The sequence below is a fragment of the Sorex araneus genome, chromosome 2 (assembly GCF_027595985.1).
Source record: "Sorex araneus isolate mSorAra2 chromosome 2, mSorAra2.pri, whole genome shotgun sequence".
Taxonomy (NCBI): domain Eukaryota; kingdom Metazoa; phylum Chordata; class Mammalia; order Eulipotyphla; family Soricidae; genus Sorex; species Sorex araneus.
In genome coordinates this window covers 199760944-199785613 of record NC_073303.1, presented here as the reverse complement: position 1 = coordinate 199785613, position 24670 = coordinate 199760944, and the positions used below count along the sequence as shown (strand labels likewise).

At 59.5% G+C, this 24670-nt stretch overlaps 1 protein-coding gene across 3 annotated transcripts in view; it reads right to left on the bottom strand.

Moving 5' to 3' along the window:
* DOP1B (DOP1 leucine zipper like protein B) overlaps positions 1-21726 on the bottom strand; it is an 83236-nt gene extending 61510 nt beyond the window's left edge. For all 3 annotated transcript variants that reach the window (XR_008628465.1, XM_055125470.1, XM_055125471.1), the window contains exons 1-2: positions 21584-21726; positions 15209-15356 (exon numbers count right to left, since the gene is read on the bottom strand). Coding sequence is in view for 2 of the 3 variants with exons in the window: in XM_055125470.1 (XP_054981445.1) it covers positions 15209-15346 (138 nt within the window). In the remaining variant the exon portion in view is untranslated. The remainder of the gene's footprint in view (positions 1-15208; positions 15357-21583) is intronic.
* Between the last annotated feature and the right edge of the window lie 2944 nt (positions 21727-24670).

Sequence of the window (24670 nt, the reverse complement as noted above, 5' to 3'; positions counted from 1 at the left end):
CCCTGGGCAGAGAGAGAGAGGCGGCAAGAGACACCTCCGAGGGGCTGGGAGACGGCACGGTGGGAAAGGTGCTGGCCCTGCACGTGGCCACCTGGTGTGGCACACACGACCCCAAGCACCGCTGAGCGTGTCGGCCGCGCCAAAAGACACACCTTCAGAGGCTGTGGAGGAGTTTCTGTCCCCAGCAAAGGGGAAGCTAAGAAACGTGCAAAGATCCAGGCTGGGTTTGTGGGGCCAGGAACATGGCCCAGGGAGTAGAGCGTGAGCCTTCCGCATGGAGGACCTGGGTTCGATCCCTGGTGCCACGCGGCTCCAACAATGGGTTTCTGGGGAGGCGCCCCACCCCGGCAAGGCGTAGGGACAGACTCAGGACGGACCGACATACAAGGAGGGAGCGGGGAGCGGCCCTCAGAGACAGTGGCAGGGGCGGTGGCACCATGTGGTGCTTCCCTGCATCAGAGAGGGTGGGGGTGCAGTGACAGCACAGCGGGGAGGGCGCTTGCCTTGTACGGTTGACCCGGGTTCAATCCCCAACGTCCCATAGGGTCCCCCGAGCACCACCAGGAGTGATTCCTGAGTGCAGAGCCAGGAGTGACCCTGAGCATCGCCAGGTGTGACCCAAAACTAAAAGAAGAAAAAAAAATCTGACTTTTTGTTTTTCTTTTCCTTTCCCATGCGGGGGATCGAACCCAGGACCTCACGCGTGCTCCCAGCCAAGCGCCTCTACCGCCGAGTGGCCTCCCTCAGCCTCCCTGCCTTCTGAGTCGGGACAGCACCTGCCTCTGCTCGGTCCTGTCTGCAGGGACCTGGTGCCCTTCCACTGTCCTGGCGACAAGGAGATCACGCTGACCTCTGTGGTGAGTGGATGGACACGGGTCACTGCCGGCCCAGGCTACGTCTGGCTCATGTTTACGGCAGGAACACGGCATCCTAACATCACCTAAGTGCCAGCGGGGGGCGGGGCGGGGAGGCACTGGCGTGGACGCCAGCTCCACGCTGCCCGGGTTCTCTCTCCTGCCTCTCGGGCCCTGGGACACTCCAGCAGCCGCCAGCGGGCTCCCGAGAGGCCAGGCAGGACACGGCCGCCCACCCCCACCGCTGCTGAGAAGATCTGCCTCCCTCTGGCCGTCCCCAGGGACCCGCACCCCTGGGGCGCAGGGCAGGCCAGGCAGCCGCTCCTCTTCTCACTGAAAGCTGCCCCCCCCCCCCCACCGCCCAGAGTGGACACAAGGCCCCACCCCTGCAAGGTCTCCCCAGCTTCCGTACACTCCCTCCCACACCCGTGCTCCTGTGTCGCCCACCCCAGGGTGGTGCTTCTGGCAGGAAACAGGGCCACACAGCAGGGCCTGACCCCTGAGGTAAGGACTCGCTCACCTCTGGCTCCCCCAAACTCTATGCCTGTGAGACTTTGCTCCCTAGTGTCCCTGAGGGTCCTGCCCCGTCACCACTGCCCCAAGGGCAGCCTTGGGAGAGGATACAGAGCCTTTCCTCCCGTTTCGGCCGCTCCCTGCAGAGCTCGAGCAGGGGGGTTTGTTCCCGACATCCCAGCCCAGGAGCCCCTTGCCCCCGAGAGCGATCCACCGCAGCCCGCAGGCTGTTTCTGGGTAACCTCTCCTGGGGGTGGGATGGTGCACGACGTCTCTGCTTTGGACAGAGAAGCAGCCTGGCCCGGGAGGGGCGGGGGTCAGGGCATCGGGATGGAGAAACCTCAGCGTCCTGGACCGTTTGACGTGGCTGCCGAGTTACCGTACAGCCCACAGTCTCCCTCCCCCCGTGGGTCCAGACCCCAGAGAGCTGAAAGCAGAGACAGGCAGGCACGTGCCCAGCAAACGAGGGCCCTGGCGGGGGAGCATCCAGCCTGCACTGGGCCCAGGACCCCGGGCTGAGAGCAAGTTTGGGCGAAGGGCTCAGAAGGGGGCGGGCTGGGCGGGAAGTGTTTCCCAGGCTCCCGGGGTCCGGAGACACAGGTGACGTTTCCTGGACTTGAGCAAGCGGAGGGCGTGGCACCTTGCAGAAAGGACCAGGGCCACGCGCTGGGGTTCACACAGCTGCTCCCTCGGGCCCATGCCTGCAGGGGGAGCTGAGTGCAGAGAGGGCAAGGGGGGACGCCTCGGCCCTTCCTGCACCAGAGACACCCTCATCGCATCTTCAGCACGCGCATGCCACTGTGCACACGTGTGAAGCCCCCTACCCCACATCTGTATGTACGCGCACCTGCAGGACTGCACAGCCTGCGTGCACATGTGTCTCTTTAGGTTCGAGAGTCAGCACAGACCTAATGTGTCTTGTGACACACATGCATGAACATGTCTGTGTGTGCCTCTGCACACCACAGGTGCAAACATATGTGTACACATGTATCCGCCCACACACATGTGCCTGTACATGCATCATTTTTTAATTTTTTGCTTTTTTGGGTCACACCCAGCAATGCACAGGGGTTACTCCTGGCTTTGCACTCAGGAATTACTCCTGGCGATGTTCAGGGGACCATGTGGGATGTTGGGAATTGAATCCGGGTCAGTCGTGTGCAAGGCAAACACCCTCCCCACTGTGCTATCTCTGTGGCCCCTGCACATGTAACAGTGCACATGTCACTGCACAGGTCTGTGCACATGTCCTGTGACGTGTGTGCACGCATAAGTGTCTGTGTGTCCTGTATGTGTGTGCGTGCAGGCATGTATGTGTGTGTGTGTGTGTGTGTGTGTGTGTGTGTGTGTGTATGTGTAGCCGACTGCTTCCTAAAGTCGGCCCAGTGGGGTCTGTCTTCATCATTAGCAACTTCTTCCCTTTTTGCTCAGAACACCCCAGGTTCCCTCCCAAGTGCCAGGGGGTGAAACTCTGGCCGACCAGGCTGGTGCCCACGGAGGAAGCACGGGAGCCTCGGCCAGAAGGAAGTCCCTGCTGGAGGGCGGACCCTGCCTTTCTGATTCACATCCTCGAGGGCCCCCTTCCACCTAGCAGCGATGAGGTCAGCCGGCAGACATCTGCCTTTCTCTCCAGAACCTTCCCTGGTCTCAGCGCCCTGACCGCTCCCCCAGCACAGGCCGGCCCAGGGCGGCCCTGTCTCTCCGCCTGTTCGCTCCGATTCCCAGGAAGTCTCACTGTTGGCGCGGCTTCCGGAAACCAGAAATCCAAAAATAACCGGCCGGGCCAAATATCCAGCCTAACAGTGAGCAGACACAATGGACAGAGAGTTCCGCCATGCGGGAGAGTATCTCGGGGAGAGAAATGAACTGGGGGAGAAAAATGGCCCCATTCTCCAAGCCGCCGCTGAGCAGGAAGCAGAAAGGGCCGGCTAAGAGTCCCTCCGGGCTCAGCCCGACACGGATTGGGCCTCCCTCAAGGGGTGATTAAGACAGAATTATGAGCTTCCAGGACGCGGAAGACTGACCTGAGAGCCGAACCATGAACCCCAAATCGTGAGCCTGGCATGAAAGGCCCAAGCATATCCAAGCCTCTTTCACAGACGCCCAGGGCAGGCCACCGCCGGACCCACACGCGGCTTACAGGGGTTCCACGCGAGAACCCCACGGACCATTTTCAAAAAGTCACACAAGGCCTCCAAAAGCAATGCAAGTCGCCTTATTTTTCATTTACTTTTTGGTTTGTGGGTGAAACCCGGGGGTGCTGAGGGCCTGCTCCTGACTGACTCAGGGGTCATTTCTGGAGAGGCCTGGGGACCAGAGGGGCCAAGGATCAAACCCAGGTCGGGCACAGACAAGGTAAGCAACTTGAAAATGGTTCTGATGGGGGGCCAGAGCACTCGTACAGCGGGCTGGGCAATTGCCTTGCACACGGCTGACCCAGGCTGCATCCCCGACTCCCCACAGGATCCCCTGAGCCCCACCAGGAGTGACCATGGAGTCTGACGTAGCCCTGAGACCGCCAGGTGTGGCCCCCAAACAAAACAAACACATTCAGTGACTACGATGATAGAGTGTCTATGTAGTTCATCACATTTCAACTCTTCCAAACTGGCAATTGGGCTGGGGTCTTGGCCGCGTGTGCGTGTGGTGTGGGGCTGGGCGGGGGGGGGGGGGGTCTTCCTGGCTTAGCGAGCGCCTGGCCAGCTGCACCAAACTGCAAACGCTCCCCGTCTCCCAGAGTAGGGGCCGGAGCCGAGCACTACAGCACACGGGTTCGGGCGCTCGCGTGCACGCAGCTGGACCAACTTCAATCCCCGGCATGGCACAGGGTCCCCCAGTCACCACCAAGGGTGGCGCCCCAGCAGCAACGACGACAAACACAAAACCAACAAACTACCAGTTCCCGGGAGGGCCAGCCCAGCCCTGCTGCCCGGGGACGGTCGTCCAGCCCAAACACTGTGTCCCGTCAGGCTGGTCATCTCTTCTGGACGCTGAACTCCGGGGCCCCAGCAAGTGCCCTGCACACGGGGCGAAGGCGGGGCAGACGCCCAGGGAGCACAGAGCAGCTGGCAGCCTCCTGCGGCAGCCGGGAGGGTGGGACTGGGGTTTCTCAGGAACCGGTACTGCCGGCTTTGGTGACGGCCACACCGCTGCATCATCAGCTGAGGGCAGCGACGGGCACGCAGGATGACGGGGCTGGGACAGGGCTACCTCTGCGACAGCGACCACAGTGTGAGCACACCACGCTCCCCCCAACACACACACACACACATACACACATACACATAGACATACACACAGACATACACAGAAACACACACAGACACACAGACACACAGACACGGCTCCACAGAGCCACACCCCCGGGTCCGCCATGACTCTGCTTTATGGCGGGAGCTAATATTGACTTTGCTTCCCGAGCAAACGCCAAGCCGCCTGTCACGGAGGCACACGAGCACTCCAGAGGCCTCACGCAGTGTGAGAAGTGGCTGGGTGGGGGGGAGGGGGGTGCCCCTGCAGGCCAGGCCCAGAGGCAGGGCGCAGCGGGCACCTCGCACCCCCTGGAAAGGAAGCGCCTTCCGAAGCCCTGGGCTTGGCAGCCATGGAGACAGGACCGGCCCTGCCCGGCCCTGCCCTGCCCTGCCCTGCGGGGAGGCTCTGCTGGCCTCATCCTGGAATGAGGTCACAGCCTTCCTCCGGGGGCAAACGTGAGGAGGAGGCTGGAGCCGGAACCAGCCGGGACTCGCCTGCCACCTGTGCTGCCCGCCCGGCCACGCTGATGTCGTGTCAGCTTCTCTCCTGCCGGTCCCAGCCCCGAAGGAGCTGCAGTGCTCAGGGTACCCTCCCCACCCCAGGGGTAACAGGATGCATGGTGTACACACATGTACACAAGCATGCGCACACACAGGAACATGTGTGCCTATGGGCGCACAGCACATGTGATGGCATGAGCTTCAGAGTCCGTCCCGGTCTCTGCTAAAGAAACCTGGGGATCTTGGGGTCAGAGCGACAGCACAGTGGGGAGGGCGTCTGCCTTGCACGCAGCTGACCTGGGTTCAATTCCCGGCATCCCATATCCAATCACCACCAGGAGTGATTCCTGAGTGCAGAGCCAGGAGTGACCCTGAGCATCGCTGGGTGTGACCCAAAATCTAAACAAAAATTAAAAAAAAGAAAAGAAAAGAAAAGAAAAACTCGGGGATCTGGACTATAGCTCAGAAAACTACTTTTGTTTAGTTTTATTTGGAACGGGCCACACCCGGCGATGCTCAGGGGTCACTCCTGGCTCTGCACTCAGGATTCACTCCTGGTGGTGCTCGGAAGACTATATGGGATGCCGGGGACTGAACCTGGGTCAGCTGCGCGTAAGGCAAACGCCCTCCCCGCCGCGTATCACTCCAGCCCCAGAAAGCTGTTACTTGTATTGGCAGAGGGGGCGGTCAGGAGGCTTGAGCTGTACCTGGTGGTGCTCACAGGTTACTCCTGGCTCTGTGCTCGGGGATTCTCCTGGCGGGGCTCAGGGGGCCTATAGGGTGCTGGGGACTGAACACAGGTCGGCCATACACGGTCTCTCTGGCCCCCCAGAGACTACCTCTGAAAACATAACCCAGGGGTCAGAGCGACAGTACAGTGGACAGAGCACCTGCTTTGCACGGGACTGACCTGGGTTCGAGCCCTGGCTTCCCATATGGTCCCCTGAGCACTGCCAGTATAATTCCTGAGCAACGAGCCAGGAGTGAGCCCTGAGCATCTCTGGGTGTGGCCCTAAGATCAAAATATAAAAATACAGCCAGGGACCGGAGAGATGGTTCAACAGGCAGCGGGAGGATGCAGATGGCTTCTGCACCGCGGCCCCCTGAGCACTGCCAGGAGCACCCCTCAGCACAGAGCCGGGAACAGCCCCAAGGACCAAGTGTGGTCTCCAAACAAAAAATAAGCAGGGCTGGCGAGAGACGGGGCTGTATAGCACGCAGCCTTGCACACGGCTGACCCGGGTTCGATCCCTGGCACCCCCTAGGGTTCCCTGAGCCCTTCAGGAGTGATTCCTGAGAGCCAAGCCAGAAGGAAACCCTGAACAACACCAAGAATGGCCCCAAATCCAAACAAGTAACTTCATTATTACTTAAATTCAGCCAGTGAGTGAGTCCAGGGGATATGGCACTTGCCTTTCACTCAGCCAAACCCCGTTCACGCCGTGGCACTGCACAGCGGTCCCCAAGGCACCCCCAGGAGTGATTCCAAAGCCACAGGTGAAGAAAGATGGGGCAGTCTCTGCCCTGGGTGCCACGTGGAAGAGAGCTCGCGCCCGGGCAGAAACCCCGGGCTACACAGACACGGGGCTGAGAAAGAACTGCATCACCCCGGTGACTCAGAATGCCGGGATCCCCGTCACCGCAGCTGGCCTCCCGGGGCCCTCCTGGGCACCGCTGGCATCTAACACTCCTCCAGAGAGACGCGCAAACCACTGCGGGCGGCGTGGGGGGACACACATTTGGTGTGGCTGATGCTGTGTCCAAACATCAGCTGGGGGGAGGACCAACAACCCTTAGAAACCACGTCGCTACGATGGCCAACGCCACCGAGCAGACAGGTGAAACACAGAGTGGAGGGTCGGGGGTGGGGGGGTCCCTGGGGTATTCTCCCCCCAGTGCTCTCTGGCCACAAGTTCCGTGGCCAAGCCCCCATCCCCTTGTGCCTCTGGAGAAGTGACGCCAAGGGTGTGAGTGGCGCCCATCCAGTCAGTGGTGCAGGAGGGGGCCGGGAGCCGGGATCTATTTAAAACGGCTCCAAAGGGTGCCAAGCGGGTATGGGAGGTCTGACGGACGCCTGGACTCAGAAACAGGACGCGGTGGGGAGCAGCACGCTCCGGGCAACCTGGCAAACTCTCCGCACCTGGAGGGAGCCTGGCCAGAGACGCGGCGCCACGGAAGCAGAACAAAAATAAAAGCAGCTCAGTTCAGTGAGCCGCTGGGGGAAAGGTGTTATTTCCCGTCGCCGCTATTGTGTCAACTGTTGCCTAATCCCAACCAACTCTGAACAGACTGTGTATGTGTGTGTGATTGTGTGTGTGTGTGTGTGTGTGTGCGTGTGTGGCGGGAATTTAAACAGATATTCAACGCACCTATTAGAAAATGCGGCTGGATTAAAAAAAATAAACAGACACTGCGCACAGGTTCAGAGCCACAGCGATGTCGGGGTACTGTCTCGGCCACCCACGGTCACCGCACACGACACGCAGAGCACGCACACCACTCACGGGAGCCTCGCTAGGTTGGCTGAGTGAAAGCCACGTGGGGGAGGAGAGGAGAGGAGAGAGATGGGGGGAGAGGGAGGGGGAGGGAGGCGGAGAGAGAGGGAGAGGGAGAGAGGGAAGGCAGAGAGAGGGAGAGAGGAAGAGAAGGGAGAAGGGGAGAGAGGGAGGAAGAGAGGGAGGGAGGGAGAGAGAGGGAGAGAGGGAAGGGGAAGAGAGGGAGAGAGGAAGAGAAAGGAGAAGGGGAGAGAGGGAGGGAGAGAGTGGGAGAGGGAAGGAGAGAGTAGGGAGGGAGGGAGGGAGGGAGGGAGAGAGTAGGGAGGGAGGGAGGGAGGGAGGGAGGGAGAGGATACGCTCAGGCCTGGTTTGGTTTAGGCCAGTGTCACAAAAGCCAGGCCCAGCTCTAGTGCCGGGAAGCAGATGCAGCCTGGGGTGGGGGAGCCAGAAGGTTCCGGGCAGGGCACCCTCCCCACACGGTTCCCACTGAGGCTGACTCCTCAGGGACAGGCTCTGCTGACCCACAGATCCCCCAATAAGTGGCATTTGTGGCCCGTCAACATGACCAAGGGAAAGGGGAGGAAATAATCTATGGAAACACAAGCTCATGCGGGCGCTCGGCCCCCTGTTCCATCCCGGCCCCTCTGGGGGGCTCAAGCAGCCTCACGTCCCCAGGCCCGAGCAATGAAATGGCTGAGCGGGTTGGCGGGGCCCGGCCAGGGGTGGCCCCGGGGCCCCTGCACACAGCTTGGAGCCTCCCGACCCCCCAATACAAAGAAATGGGACGTACGCACTTGACTCTAGACTAGAGTTCAAGGCCAGTTGGTTGCTCTCTAAACACCCTCTCTTACCTCAGCAAAGCCACCACCATCCCCTCCGTGGGAAAGGACAACCACACCCCTGCAGCTCCGGGAATCCCACACACACCCGCAGCTCCGGGAATGACAAATTCTCAGCTCCTGGGAAACACACACACACACACACACACACACACACACACAGAGCTCCTGGGTATTACACACATACACACACACACACACACCCCTTCAGCTCTAGGGAATCACACAGATACAGACACAGACACACATACACCCTCAGTTCCTGGGAGTCATACACACACATACACACCCTCAGCTCCAGGGAATCTCACACACACATACACACCCTCGGCTCCAGGGACTCACACACACACACCCTCAGCTCCTGGGTATTACACATACACACATACCCCCTCGGCTCCAGGAAATCACACAGATACAGATACAGATACAGACACAGACACAGACACACAGACACACAGACACACAGACACAGACACAGACACAGACACAGACACAGACACACACACCCTTAGCTCCAGGATATCACACAGACACAGACGCGCACACACACACAGCCCAGCCCTCCCAACTGACGGCCCCACACACAGAGGCCTCCGGTGGCCTCACACGGCTGGTGTGTGCACAGGGGGGCTCACAGACTCTTCCCGAGGCCAGTTCCTGGGTTATTCAAGCCCTTGACCTGCCTCCTGGCCCCGGTGGAAGATAGGCAGTGAGAGAGCAGTGAGCAACGGGCTCCGGGCTGAGAGACAGGACGGCAGGGACGTGCATGCAGCCTTACATGCGGCCCGGCCCAGGGCCCCCAGGCCCACCAGGAGTGACCCCTGAGCACAGAAGCTGGGGGGAAGTGCTGAGCACAGTCCAAAGCAGCAGCAGAAAAACAGCAAAGAAACCAAAGCAAACCCCCCATGAACAGGGGCTGCCATGCGGCCACAGCACTGTCGGAAGCGGCTTTGGCGGCCAGTGGTGTGGGTCAGGGGGCACAGGCTCCGCAGGCGGGGGGCCCGACTCCTTCCCCGCGCCAAGGAATACAAAACCTCGCTCAGCAAAACCCAGAGGGAGGCTTCCACAACGAACTAAGAAATCACAACAGAAAACACCAAGAATAGGGTGGGTTCAGTGGGTTGGAGAGAGGAGGGCGGCCTGCTTTGGGGAGGGGGCGGCAGGGAGGGCCGAGGGGAGGCAGACACACAGGTCAAGGTGTGAAGCCTGCGCCCAGGGTCATCTAAGTCTGTAAAGCAATGAGGGACAGATAACGTAAGGCCCACGGCAACGCCCCTGGAGGAGGCTTCGAGATGCCCTGGCGCCTACTCATTTCCGCCGGCCTCCCTCCCCCACCGGAGCTGGCACCAGGCTTGGGCCAGTGGCTCTGCTCGGCAGGGTTTTTAAATGCCAACTCGCCCACTCAAGTTTCCCGAAAAACAATCAATAATTGATGAGCGGCCCGCCGTTCCGGAGAACAGCTCAGCAGAATCACCCGGCGCGGGGAGCCCTGGGAGGGACGCGGGGAGCCACCCTGGATGCTCGTGCCAACGTCTGGGCGCGTCTCCAAGGGCACTGGGGGACCCGGGGCGCCATGCTCGGAGAACCCCCCGGTGGTGAGGCAGGCCGCCCGCCCGCCCGCCGAGCCCACTCTGGCTGCGCCCTTGACGGCCACCGGCTCACCTCTCACTTCCTCGCTGGGCTGCCGTACGCGAGTCCAAGAAAGGAGACCATGGCTAAAAGCTCAGGGAGTGCTCCCCGCCAGCTGCAGGGCGGGGGGCGCCAGGGCCCCTCGCAGGCCGGTGCTCTGCCCCGAAGTCGTCACTCGCCAACTCCGGGTACCCAGGAGCAAGAAAGGCCGAGAAGCTGACCGGAGGCTGGGGACCCTCCAACTCTGACTGGGCACTGGAGCTGGCGGGGTGGGGCGTGGCCGCCCCCCGCCCCCCAGCAGCCCCCCAACCCCGGGACCAGGCAGGAGGTGCCTGGGAGGAGGAAGGCCTCGCCCCCGGACTGTCATTATACGCCCCCCCATGGCCTCTCTGCCCACTCGCCTGGGCAGCTGCGCCTTATCAGAGCGCTGCACCCCAGGCCCCTCCCGAGGCCTTTCCCTGCCCGTGTCTGCAGGGCCCAGAGGCCGGGGGGCCCCTCCTGCCTCCCCCCGGGGGATCGCAGTGTTCCTGCTGTCCCCCGCAGCACCAGCCTTCCCCGAGTCTGCACCCCAGTCCCCTTCCCTGCTCTTCATCCGCCCTCCCCCTTCCGAGGAGCTGCAGGGGGATAGCACCTGTGGTAGGGGGAGTCACACTCGGCAACATGGGGCCCTGAGTCTGGAACCAGGTGGCTCCCTGGCCCCCCACCCCCACCCAGGGGCTCTGGAGAAGGGCAGGCCGGTTCAGGTCTCCAGCACACGGCAGCCCCAGTCTGCGGTGACCCAGGAGGCTCAGCCTTGGTGGGCCCACCCCTCCCCTACCCCCTCTGGGGAGCTGCGCCCCTCAGCGCTGGGGGTGTGTGTGTGTCTGTGTGTTGGTTTGGGGGCCCCACCAACAGTCTCGGGGATCACTGCTGGCGGGGCTCGGGAACCCAGGGTGGGCCGAGACAATGCGGTTTTCTATTTTTTCCCTCCTGATTTGTGCTCAGGGGTACCCCGGGGTCACTTCCAGCGATGCTCTGCCCAACGGGCCAGTGGCTTGGTGTCGGGGTCCAGGGATGTGGTACTGGGGCCCATAACCGGAGGCCCCCAGGGGACGTGTGCTGCTGGGAACTGAGTCTGGGCTCGGCGCACCCAGGCGCACGCCTCAAGCCCTGTCTTCGTGACCGCTGTCCCGCTGTCCTGCAGCAACAGGGAAGAGGCGGGAGGCTGACAGGATAAATAAAACTGGCCAGAGAGACAGGACAGTGGCCTCGCATGCCGTCTACCGGGGTGTGATCCCTGGCACCCCATATGGTCCCCTGAGCCCGCCAGGAGCGATCCCTGAACCCAGAGCCAGGAGTCACCCTGAGCACTACTAAGTGTGACCCAACATCAAAAACAAAAAAAAAGTCAAGAAAATGGAAAAAGTAGACAAAAGCACACATGTTCAGGCCTTTCCCAGGAACGCTGAAACAAAGCTGGCTGGGCAGATGGCCTCACGGCTGAGAACCGCACGTACAAGGTTAGGGTAACGCTTGCCTCAAAAGCATATGTCCCTCAGAAACAGACCCCTGATGTCACAGGCCAGAAAGAACTCTGGTGTTCACGTGACAACCCCCGCCCCCAGCAACCCCATCACCATTTCCCTTGGGTGTGAGGCAGAAGCTGAGAAACTGACCCTCCAATTCACCTGAATGTCAAGGGAGCTCTGAGAAAAAGGGGAACAGCATGAGGGGATCTCACTTCCACACGCCAGCACTCTACAACAGAGCCGCCACCTTCAGAGCACACCTGGGGCAGCCCAGCAGGAGGAAAGGAACTCCCGGAGAGAAGGGGAGAAGGACTTCCTGAACGGGCGGGGCTAGGGGCACGGGGGTGAGCCCGGCTGCAAGGCCCGTGGGTGATAAGCCCTATCGCTCACACTCACCGGGCACAGAAATTAGCTCACGGATCAAAGAGCAGAAGCCAGGCGAGGCGACTCTAAGGAGGGGTCAGAGGCCACTGTCCCGGGGCTTGGGGTTGGCGGTGGAGCTGAGATAAACCCCCAGAGCCAGGCAACAAAAGGGGGCGTGGCAGGAACAGAGCAGTTAGACGGCAGGAGAACGTCACCCCTCTCCACAGCGAGGGGCAGTCTCGGAACACAAAGACGGGGGCACGCACCCATCACACATCCGAAGGGGGCTGGTGTCCGGAACAGAGGAAGGGCTCTGACACGGCAGCCGCAGAAAGACACTCGGCGGAGGATTCCAAGAACAGGCCCTTCTCCAAAGCCCTGACAGCAGCCACCGAGAGGCTGAGCAACAGCACAATGGGAGGGCACTTGCCTTGCACGGCCGAGTGGGTTTGAGCCCCGGCACCCCATATGGTTCTCGGAACTGGCCACCTGAGTGCAGGGCCAGGCGTAAGCTGGGGGTGGCCCAAAGAGGAAGAAACAAAAATGGCCAACAGGCCACCCTCAGCGCCATCTTGCCACATTCAACAGAGAAGAAGCCGGGCGTTCTGGTGAGCAACGAAGCCGGAGAATGCTCTGGACCCAAAACCGGGCCAGCAACACCGGGGATCCAGACGGAGGAGGTGCAGCCACCACACCTTCTCCAGATGGAGCCCTGGCGACACTGAGCAGCAACTAAAACAGCTCTGGGATGTGAGACTGGGACACATCCGAACCGCGTGGCCGCATGCAATCTTTTAATGGAAAACTAATTATCAAATGCTTCCTTAGTAGGGTTGTCTTTCTTGGGGGGAAACTCCAACAACAATAGTGAGTTTTGTGTTGAAATATGGAACATAATCAAGGTAAAGAGAAAATGAAGTGAAATTCATCAGTTATACAGTTGGGGGTGGGGGGCAGGGGCAGGGGTATACTGGGGATTTTGGTGGTGGAATATGGGCACTGGTGAAGGGATGGTGTTTTTTTTTTTTTTTTTTTTGGATTTTTTTTTTATTGTGGAAAGTTACAAAGTTACAAAGTTTTCAGGTTTAAATCTCAGTTATACAATGCTCGAATACCCATCCCTTCACCAGTGCTAAGGGATGGTGTTTGAATATTGTATAACTGAGACATAAACCTGAGAACTTTGTAACTTTCCACATGGTGATAAAATAAAAATTAGAAAATTTTTTTTAAAAAAAATGGCCAACAGACCCATGAAGAGACACAGTAAACATCAGTCTCAAGGAAATGCAAACAGAATCCACAAGAAACTGCCTGACAGCCACAAGGATGGCTGAGAGAAACCCTGAGACACTGTCAGCAAGACCCACGGCAAAGCAGGGTCTGAAGCCAGGCATCGGGGCCCACGTGGCTGCTGGTGGCGGACAGAAAGGCAGAGAAGAGTCCTTTAGAACAGCATAGGAGGGGCTGGAGCGATAGCACAGTGGGGAGGGCATTTGCCTTGTACACGGCCGATCCAGGTTCAATTCCCAGCATCCCATATGGTCCCCTGAGCACCACCAGGAGTGACTCCTGAGTGCAGAGCCAGGAGTAACCCCTGTGCATCACTGGGTGTGACCCAAAAAGAAAAAAATAATAATAGAATGGCATAGAAGATCTTCTAAGCTAGGGATATAAGCACCATATGGCGCAGGGATGCCCCTGCGGGTACAGACCCACACAAGTGAAGTCAGGTGTTTAAGCAGGAACCCATGCACACCTTTCCATAGCAGGGCAATTCAAATGGCCAAATGGCTGTCCGCTGATGAGTGGGTGAACACGGCGTGGCCCGTCCCATGGCCTGAGCATAGTCAGAATGTAAATGGGAATGAGGTACCCACACAGGCTGCAACTCAGGAGAACCCCAGAACAAGCTGTGTGAACTGAGCCCAACAGGGAAGGTCACACAACACTCGGTTCTGTTCACAGAAAATACCCATGTACAAGGAAAGCGGATTTCTGGTTTCCAGGGGTGTGGCAGGGGAGCAGAGGGTACTGAAAATGTAGTTCTAGTGCTACATTGTGGGTGTCGTGAGCCCCCAAGAATGCACCAAGATCCTTTTGACTGTGTAACCTGTAACCCACAGTTAGACAGTGGGCTTGGGTGTTAGATGAGTTTTTACTTTTTTTTTTTTTTGGCTTTTTGGGTCACACCCAACAATGCACAGGGGTTACTCCTGGCTCATACACTCAGGAATTAACTCTTGGCGGTGCTCAGGGGACCATATGGGATGCTGGGAATCGAACCCAGGTCGGCCGTGTGCAAGGCAAATGCCCTAGTGCTGTGCTATCGCTCCAGCTCCTAGATGAGTTTTAAAAAACCATCAAAAACTGTGAAAACTTCCCCTGCCACCTCCCCAGACCATACCGTTTTGAGATCAGGGGAGTCAGGAGCTCAACCAGTGAAACATCCACCTCCAGTAGGAACTCATCGTGGACCACTGCGAACCACGGTGGCCTCGCTCAGTCACCCACCCCGGACCACGGTGACCTCACCCAATCACCCATCCCGAACCACGGTGACCTCACCCAGTCACTCACCCCGGAACACGGTGACCTCACCCAGTCAGCCACCCACCCCCGACCATTGGCGGACCTCACCTAGTAAAGCGTGATGAACCTCGCTTTTTAAAACTGGGGGTGGTGCATGCAAAATTGGGATTTTAAAACAGTGCACAATGTCTTATCAATGCTTGCTCTCTCTCCGCATCTACATTACACACCCGGGGCCGTGTCCGAGCGTCCTGGGTGAAAAGCAGCCTTGAGTGGAAGCCCTGAGCTGGAGGAGCTCGTGTCACCTCCTCCTGAGGGCCTGGGTCTCCCGGGACCCCCTTCCCCTGCTCCACCCGAGCACGTCCACCCACACACACAATCCCTGGGCCTAGTTGCTCATCTGGAAGTTCTTCTAGAAGTCGCCAGCCAGCGCCAAACGGCCGAAACTGTGCTCATGAGCAACAGAAGCGGGACGTATCCTCGGCAGAGACTCGGGGGCCCACGGGGGCCATGCCCGCCCTTTGTTGAGCAGCCGCCCAGCCGGGTAACGATGGTGTCTGCTGAGGGCTGAGCACCACGGAAAGAGCATCACTCTGGGCCGTGCCTGTCCAGGCGCTCACTGGCAGCCCCAAGACACGAGCCAGGGGAGGGGCACATGCACAACTGGGTGGGCCGTGGGGCCTGGGGGTCCCTCCCTCCCCAGGCCCGGCCCCGCACCTTGTTCAGCTTGCCCAGGGACGAGATGAGGTCGGCCCACTCGCTCGAGGACTCGAAGTTGCGGAGTGCCTTCTCGATGCCCGCCGAGTAGCTCCTGTACCTGTAGTCGCTCAGCAGCTCCTGCTCCTCGGGCTCCATCTCACATCCTCTGAAAGGGAAGCAGCTCGGGTCAGCGCCCGCCCCCACCCGACCCCCAGTTCGGCCCCTGGCCCCATCGCCGGGCTGTCTCATGTCCCATGACGGAGGGCTCGGGGGGCCTTCCCCTTACGTTTTCCTGAACCCAGCTGCTTCAGCTAGGGGCTGTGAGCCCACCCGGGGTTGCAGAACCGAATGGGGGCAAATTCCTTTATGATTTATCAGTAAGACTTTGATTTTTTAATGGATTTTCGGAGGCGGGGTCCACTCCTGGTGACTCCTGGCTCCGCACTCAGGAGTCACTCCTGGCGGGGCTTGGGGAACCGTATGGGATGCCGGGGCTCAAACCCAGGTCAGCCACGTGCAAGGCAAGCACCTAAGCCGCTGCCCTGTCTCTCTGGGCCCTCTGGGTTTTGTCTGGGGGGGCACCCCTGGTGGTGCTCAGGGCTTACTCTTAGCTCAGTGTCCGGATCACTGCCGACCAGGCTCGGGGGACCATACAGGGCGCCAGGGATTAAACCAGGGCCCTCTGCCTGTAAGGCAAGCACCTTAACCTCAGGCAACCCCTCCGGCCCCGTATACTTCATCACATACCCGGGGTGACATCAAAGCTTCCTGGCCAAAAGGGATCCCAAATGGGAAATTCCTAAATGTTCTCAGAAGCCTTTCAGAGGAGACCCTGAAGTATTTACAGAGAGCTGAGCAGGGGCCGGGGAATTCCTGTCTCTACTTTATCTGAAGGTCTGTTTTGTTTGTTTTGGTTCACACCCAAAAGCTCTAGGCTTACTCCTGTCTCTGCACTCAGGGATCACTCCCCGCGGGGCTCAGGGGACCTGGGTCAAACCCAGTCAGTCCAAGAAGCAGCCTGCCTGCTGGACTATCCCCTGCTGCCCCCAAGGGCACTTTAATCTGCAGAGGGGAAGCAGGTGTTTGTGCCCTTGGCCTGTAATATCTATTTATCTATTTAGCAATCTGCCTCCTCTCACTAGGAGGGCGGTTTGGATAATGCCTGAAAGAAAATCCGGTGGGAAAATTTAAAAAACAAACAAGGGTGCTGGGAAGACAGTTTAGAAGGCAGAGCATGCGCTTTGCTCTGTGGGAGCCCCCCCCCCAGCTGGTCCCCAGCCCCAAACAAACTACAAGAATGTCTGGTGTGGGGCTGGAGTGGTAACATAGCGGGGAGGGCGTTTGCCTTGTATGTGGCCCACCCGGGTTCGATTCCCAGCATCCCATATGGTCCCCCGAGCACCGCCAGGAGTAATTCCTGAGCCAGGAGGAACCCCAGGTGTGACCCAAAAAAGAAAAAAAAAAAAAGAATGTCTGGTGAGAGGTGGGGCACGGCCGCAATGGCAGAACCCCCTTCGGGCCTGCCCTGTTACGTAGTCGCAGCTGACCCCCTGGCCTGTCTGGGGTTCTCTTGTCCTGGCCGGGACTCAGGGGGTATGAGCACTGCTGGAGCCCCCTCCTGCCCTTCTCACGGGATGTTCAGTCCTGTTCACACGGGGTTACAGAGGGAGCCCTGCGAGGCTGGCCAAGCCTGAGACGGAGCCAGATGCACCCCAACTCCAGGGCCCTTCACCTGGCAGGGAGTCAGGGGGGTGCAGCCATCCCCAGGGTCTCCTGTGTGCAGGACTCGGCCTGACGGGCTGCAAATGCCCCCTTCTCTCTTCAACCCCAAGGAGACAAAAACCCAACAACGCCCCAAGAGCACGAGGGCGGTGCGCGGCCCCGGTCGCCTCTGAGGGCGCCGACCATTGCCCCTCAGTGTCCCGGGCCCTGGCTCGATCTAGTGACCATGACATAAATGCAGTTAGATGAAGGAATATAAGGAGAACGAAGGATTTCATTCATTAAAAAAGGAAAACTCTCTGGAGAGCACCCACCCGTCTAGCGGCAACGCTGCCGCTCTGAAACGCGCCCGGCGAGCACGGGGAAGGGGCTCCACACGGGGCTCGGACTGGCCCCCAAGGTCCAAGCTTCAAGATTTTCTCAAACGTGATGCTCTGGGGGTCCAATGTGGGCCCCCTTCCTTAGCCTTCCTGATTAGCATCTATTTAAGCTGCACAGAGGCCCGTCCGCCCCTTTCCGTGTCCTTCCCTCCGCCCAGAACAGAGACTTGATGGTGGAGGTGAGAGGCCACAGCTGGAAGCCCCCCACACCCCCTCCCTCCACAAGCCCGGAGTATCTCACGTGAGCGGCCACGTGGGCAAAGTCAGCCCTGCGGGCACCCACCCACAGTCCCCTCCCGGCACCCCGACTTGAGCCCTAGCCAAGCCCGAGCCCACGGTCAGGCCGGGAAGCAGGGGAGAAGCGCAGAGCCGTGGGGACAGGGGTGGTGGGAGCCCAGGCGGAAATGCTCAGCCAAGCTGCAGTCTCGGGATCAGAGGGAGGCCGAGCTGTCCACAGCAGAGACAGGACATTCTGGAAGCCTGACCCTCCGCCGCCTCTGACCACAGGGGGCGCTGTGGGACTCCTGGGCCTCTCCCCCCACTTTCCCACCCCCTCCCGGGGCCAGCTGGATGCAGACCAACACCAGGTCTCACTTTCCGTGACCTCACCTCTGCTGGACCTCAGCTCAGCTCACGGCCACCGCCATGGCTGCTCCTCCCCTGGTGTCCCCACCTGTGCTCCTACTGCTCCTTCCCCTTCCCCGTCTCCCCCTCACCAAGGGCCAGGCATGGCCTGTCCATTCTCCCTCCTCTCTCTGTCCTGGCCCCCCGTGGACACGCTGCAGGGCCACCCGCCCCCCACCCCGGGCACCTCTGGCATGCATCTCCTCTGCTCCGGGGCCCGAGGCGACAGGAGCATCTGGAACTTGGAGCCCCCCAAAGTGGACACTGGCCTGTCCACTCAACAAGTGTGGGCCTGGCCCATGCCTGGAAAACGCGGCCGGGGTGCGAGGAGCAAGGACAGGCTCCTGGGCAGGCCAGGCCAGCAGGCTGGGGCCGAGGCTCATGGCCCCCCAAACACCCCTCCGCCGAGAGGAAGGGCTGTCCGGGTGGGGCACAGGAACAGGGCACCTTGGGGAGAGGACGGGCCCCTGCTGCGAGTGGGCACAGCCACGGGTCGGGGACGGTCTCGGGACTGTGGTCTTTCCAGCACGCCCTTCAGTGGTGCAGGGAAACGAGCAGCCTGCAAAGCCTTCTGGAAGCGAAGCAGTGACCTTGCCCACGGACCTGCTTTCTCGCCGTTTCCTGTCCCTGGGTTTGGCTCGGGAGCTCCACCAGCCGTGCTCAGGGCAACGGTCACTCCTAGCAGGGCTCAGAGGGCTGAACCCCAGGCGACAGCACCAAGGCAAGTGTGTAACCCCAGATGACCACTCAGGCCTCCTCCTCCTCCACCTCTGACCCTGGGGACTATCATGTGACTCTTGCTTTACCTGCACACCACCCCAGCGCATGAGGCACCCCCTCCAACACCCAAGGGCCCTACCCGGGCCCCCAGCTCCTGCCCCACTCAGATTTCCACGCGGAGCCCCGAGAAGTCTCTGAACACAGCACAGCACCACCGCGTTTGGAGTCCGCCCCTCTTGCTCAGTGATGCTGCTCCTAGGGCTGCTTTGTCCTACCGCAGGGCCTTTGCAGCTGCTCTGCCCCACCCCGCACAACACCCCCCCTCCACTCTGTACCACTACTCTGGCCTACTCCTTGAAACACACCTCACACTTTTAAAAATATGCAAAGAAGAGTCAAGAGAGGTGGCAGTTTTTCTCCCTCACCTGCAGTTCGCCTAGCCAAACAGTTGATGCTGGCAAAGATAGGGGGTGGGCCAGGGCGGAGCAGGAAGTCAGAGCTGGGGGCTTTCAGAGCGCCAGGGTTGTAGAGTCTGCGCATGGGGCAGGGGGCTGGAACAAGACAGGGATCTGGGGGGCCCGCCAGAGAGACAGCAGGAAAAGGGCGTGCCAGGCCCGGGGCTGACCCAGGTTCAACTCCCTACACCTCAGAGGGTCCCTGAGCACGGACGGAGGAGTGAGCCCGAAGCACAGCTGGGTGAGGCCAAACCAAACCCCAAGCCAAGACGACATTTGCCCTTCCAGTCTGGGCCCAGAGAGAGAGGACACACCTCAACACATGGTTTAAATGTAACCTGGGTCGCAGGGGGCCAGGGGGCAGGCTGAAGTGATGGTGAGAGAGCACTGGCCAGAGGAGTGGACGGAGGGAACCTCACAGAGGCGTCCCCAGCACCCCTGGGGTTAGTCAGCTCACGAGGAGGAGTGCCAGGGCGTGAGGAGGCGTCTCTAGGAGGATGTGGCAAAGTGGCACCTAGCTCACTGCAGACCGCGACAGGTCAGGTCCTGGGGGCACTGGGTACCCTGGCTGGCTCCACGAGGACAGTGCCCTCCCTGTCGCTAGCAACACTGGGGCCACGTTTGGCAACAGTAGTTCAAGCCAATGCCAACCACCATTTCAAAAATGGGGCATCTGACACTTGCCACTAAGCCAAGCCTTCGAGGCAGGCCTGGGAAACTCACCACGTATGCACGGATTTCTCTCACCCCAGGTGCAGAGTCCCACCAAAGGGAGTGTTATATCGGCCACAAGATGAGGATATTGGGAAAGGCCCTTCCAGAAAACTCCCTGCAGGTCCCAGAGCAAGCCCCTGGCACAATAATCAGGATTCCAGGGACTGGAGAGATAGCATAGCGGGGAGGGCACTTGCTTTGCACACAGCCAACCCAGATTCAATCCCCGGCACCCCACAGGGTCCTCCAAGCACTGCCAGGAGTGATTCCTGAGTGCAGAGCCAGGAGCAAGCCCTGAGCAAGCCAGGTGGGGCCCCAGGACAAAAACCACCCAGCTTCCAGCAGAAGCTGATCAGATGCTGAGGCTGAATGGACAGCTCCCCAGTCAACAGCTCTCCCCCTCCCTCTCCCGACAGTGAACGTGATTCCCATCAAGTGTGACAGACCCGGTGAAGCAGGGAAGCAGAGTTCTGCCACCAAACAGATGCACAAAACAGCAGCCACCTTAGATCGTACAACCGAACCATAGCCAGGAAGCCCTAAGCTTTACCTTTTCCCGTTCTGAATTTCTTCGAAAACCAAGTATGGGGGGTGGGGGGAGCGGGGAATCAACGGGTAAATCAGGGACAGGAGGCAACTGCACCTATGTCAGACACTAAGAAACATCTGAATGGGCTGCGGTGACAGCAGAGTGAAAAATGCTGTGAGCATGGGAGCAAGAACTGCGGCCAGGAACGCACCCGGGCGGCCCTGCGCACCAGCGCTCAGCTAAGCTCCAGCTGAACCATCTCTAGGGCACCTGTTCTGAAGGTGCTGCTTAAATTGCATTGCGGGGAGGGGGCGGAGTCCTAGTTCAGCGAGCAGGACGCTCGCTCACCTGGGTTGGATCCTGTGCTCCTAAAGGGTCCCAAGCCCGCCAGGAGTAAGGGAGTAAGCCCTGAGCGCCGGGCGTGGTCCAAAAAGCAAAACAAAATAAATTGCAATGGGGCGGGGCGTCTAAGACCCTAAGAGGGAGGAGGCTGGGGGTGGGGGGAGGAAGGGCCTTTTATCACCTTGCCAGAAATAAAGAAAAACATCCGATAAGGTTTGGGCAAGTGTGGGGCAACAGTCCCGGGACAGGAAAACACCTGCGGGCGGTGGCTGCGTCCCAGGAGCCGCGGCCGGGGACACTGCAAGGCACCGGGGCGGGCGGGCCGGCGGGCAGAGCGCACGCCCCGCGACCTATCCCTTCTCCTGGGGGCCGGACGGGAGACTGCGGGGGTCTTCCGAGACGGCCAACAGCCCCTGGTCCCCTCGGAGGGCCCGGCCCGGCCAGCAGCGATGGAGCAAACAAAGGCGGGCGCACCTTCCCGGCCACCTGCGAGGCGAGACGCGGGCGGGCCGCGACCCACCTGACCTCCACCTGCAGGACGCGCGGCGCCGCCGGGACCCCGCGAGGGCGTGGCGGCACTTTCTCCGCGCCGGGAGGGGGGGGGGCCGGGGAGGGGCGGGGGCGGGAGCCCCTCCCTGGGCGTCGGGTCCCCGGGCCCCGCGCTGCCGCCTTCTCCACCCGGCCCCCGCGCCGGCGTCGCCCCCGCACTGCAGCAGCGCGCGCCGTGGGCCCGGGCCGCGCTCCCCGGAGCCACCTGCGCCCCGGCCGCCCCGCGGGCGCCGCCCGCAACCCGCGCTGACCCGCGGCACTGGGCGGGGGACGCCGCCGGGCCGCGCCGGGCCGCGCCGGGCCGGGCCGGTCGCGGGCCCGCGGGACGTGACGCCGCGGCCCCCCACCCGCGGCTTACCGGCGCGCCCACGTGCGGCGCGGAGAAGCCCGTCGGGATGCGACAGGCGGCGGGAACGACGACTGCGCAGCGGCCGGGAGCCGGGACCGCGGAGGAAGCGGCGCGCCCCAGGCCCCGCGGCCGCGCTCTCGGCAGCCAGGCGGGGCGGGCCTTCCTGCGCGGGGCGGGCCCGGGGCGGGGCCTACGGTTGGGGGCGGGGTGGAGGCGGTCCTACGACTCTCGGGGGGCGTGGTCAAGGCGGCCCTTCCTGTGTGGGGCGTGACTAGGAGAGCGGGGCGGGATTGGGGGCGGGCCTACGACTCTCAGGGGGTGTGGTAAAGGCGGGTATTCCCGTAGAGGGTGTGGTCTGGGGCGGTCCCAGCGGGAGAGGGGCGGGCTTAGGAGGCGAATCCTGGGCGCGTGGGGCGGGCCTGAGAGGCGAATCCTAGGTTGGAGGCGGGGCCTAGGTGGGGGCTCGCGGGGAGAAGAGGGCGGTCCTAAGAAGGCGGGGCGGGGCTCGGAGGCGGGCCCTTCTCTTGGGGGCGTGGTCACGAGACGGTCCCTGGGAGAACGGGGCGGGGTGCGAAGGCGGGCTCCCGGTGTGCCCGCCTCCTACCCTGACCAGTCTCCTGCTTCCTGGAGGTAGATGCAGTTTGGAGCTCAAAGCCCCAAGCTCCCACCCGGGTAGCCCCTAGGAGAGGAGACTCTCTGAGACACCTAAATGAATGGTCATGAATAGCCTATTCAAAGAGAGGCTTTGAGGTTATGAAAACAAGGAGAACCGTGGGGTCCAGGGAAAGGTGCCTGGCTGCTAACTGACCCCACCCGTTATGTCCGGGTCACACCCTTGGGGAAACGGCAGAAACAGGGAACCCTTCAGACAGACTTGGACAGAGGGTTCCCAGAGGGTTGTGGTTAAGATGACCACTGCTCGATCTTTATGATCCTCTGCATCCACCAATTCCGGGACTGAATTTCTTTATGTGCACTTTGACTCAGAAAGGGAGACCCCCTCAGGCCAACTCGACAGAGTTAGATTCCAGATAAGCTCTAACCTCTTCCTGCCTTGCTCAGCCCAGAACCACCCAACCTGGCCAACAGCTGCGATACAGGAGCACCTTGAGGGCCAGGAGTCAGGCTTGAGCATCCTGAACCCCAGCTGGGGCTTCCTGCCAAGCCAAGCAATGCCACCTGTTGATAGAGGCTATAATTCCAGGAAGGGCCTCTGCCAATTTAACCCCTGATGGAATGTTTGGATCGAGGGTCGGGGATCACTAGGCACTCCCTGAAAGTCACGGCAGTCATACCAGAGATGTCTGTGGACACCCTGAAATTATATGGAACATTTTCATGTGTGCATATTTCTGTAGGAAGGGTATTTGGTGTGCTCTGGGGAGATACTACATAGGTTATGGCACTTGCCTTGCATCTAGCTGACCCTGGTTCAAGTCCACGGCATCACCTACGGTCCCCTGAGCACTGCCATGGGTCACTCAGGAGCACAGAGCCAGGAATATACCTCAAGTACTGCCTGGTGTGGCCCCCAAACAGAAAGACAAAAGAAGGGTGTCTAACTAGTGTATGGTTCCTATGGTTCCCAAGGGGCTCTATCCTCTCCTTTCAAACATCAAGACTATTTTAATAGCTTTAACAGTGCTCTGGTCTAGGGAAGCTTCAGATTCTGATTTCCTCTCCAGCTGGCATAGTCTAAGTAAATTCTCTAAGGGTCACTTAAAAATATATATTTAAAAGTAGCTGAGGGTCAAAGTGGTAGTGCAGGTGGTAGGGCGCTTGCCTTGCATGCAACTGACTTGCTTTCGATCCCTTGTACCCCATATGGTCCCCTGAACCCACCAGAAATGATCCCGGAGTACAGAGCTAGGAGTAAAACTGGGTGTGGCCCAAAAATCTCCCTGCAAAAGAGTAGAAGCTGAGGGGCCAGAGAGAGAGAGCATAGTGGATAAGGCATTTCTTTTCATGCAGCTGACCCAGGTTCAATTCCCCAGCACCTCAGATGGTTCCCCAAGCCCCACCAGGAGTGTTACCTGAGCATAGCCAGGTATGGCCCCAAAACAAAACAAGTTGAGGAAAACCAGAAAATTAAACCACATTTAACAAGAAAAAGATGTGGCAAGAATTGATTTCCTGATAAAGATATGATAATCTCAGTTTTACAAATATGAAATTGACAATAGTTAATTTTTGTGGGTTTTTTTGGGGGGGAGAGGCACACTCAGTGATATTCCGGGGTTACTCCTGGCTCTGCACTGAGGAATCACTCCTAGCGGTAGCTGGAGGCCCATAGGGGATGCCGGAGATTAAACACAGATCAGCTGTGTGCAAAGCAAGTGCCCTACCTGCTGGTACTATTGCTCCAGCCTCAATATCAATAATAGGTAATTTTTCATTGGAGGGGGTCACACCCAGTAGTGCTCAGGGGTTACTTCTGTCTCTGTACATGGGTAGGGCATTTGCCTTGCAAGCAGCCGACCCAGATTTGATCCCCAGCACTCCATATGGTCCCCCGAGCACCACCAGATGTGACCCAAAAAGCAATAAATAAATAAATAGATAAAATAAAGATAATATAATAGCTATTCTCCCTGTTTGAAGAGAGCCAGCAGATTTGGTGTTGAGAGACCACCAAATACAACTTTTTCTTTAAACAATTCTAAAATCATATACATCCCTGGAATGTCATCTATATCTCATAAATTCTAAGTTATATGGAAAATTTACATGAATAAATTGCATGCAAATCCTTAAAAGAAGAAATCCCATTTATCATCAAGATTGAACATACATGTACATTAAGAATCATTTGATTTCCCCCCCCTTTACTCTCTCTTTACTTTGATTACATTCAATTATCGACAGAAAACCCACTATTATTATTTGGAATTTTCCCCCAACAAGGGCTGGAGGGATAGCACAGTGGTTGGGTGTTTGCCTTTTACTCGGCCGACCCGTGTTCGACTCCTCCGCCCCTCTCGGAGAGCCCGGCAAGCTACCGAGAGTATCGAGCCCGCAGGGCAGAGCCTGGCAAGCTACCTGTGCATATTGGATATGCCAAAAACAGTAACAGTAAGTCTCTCAATGAGAGATGTT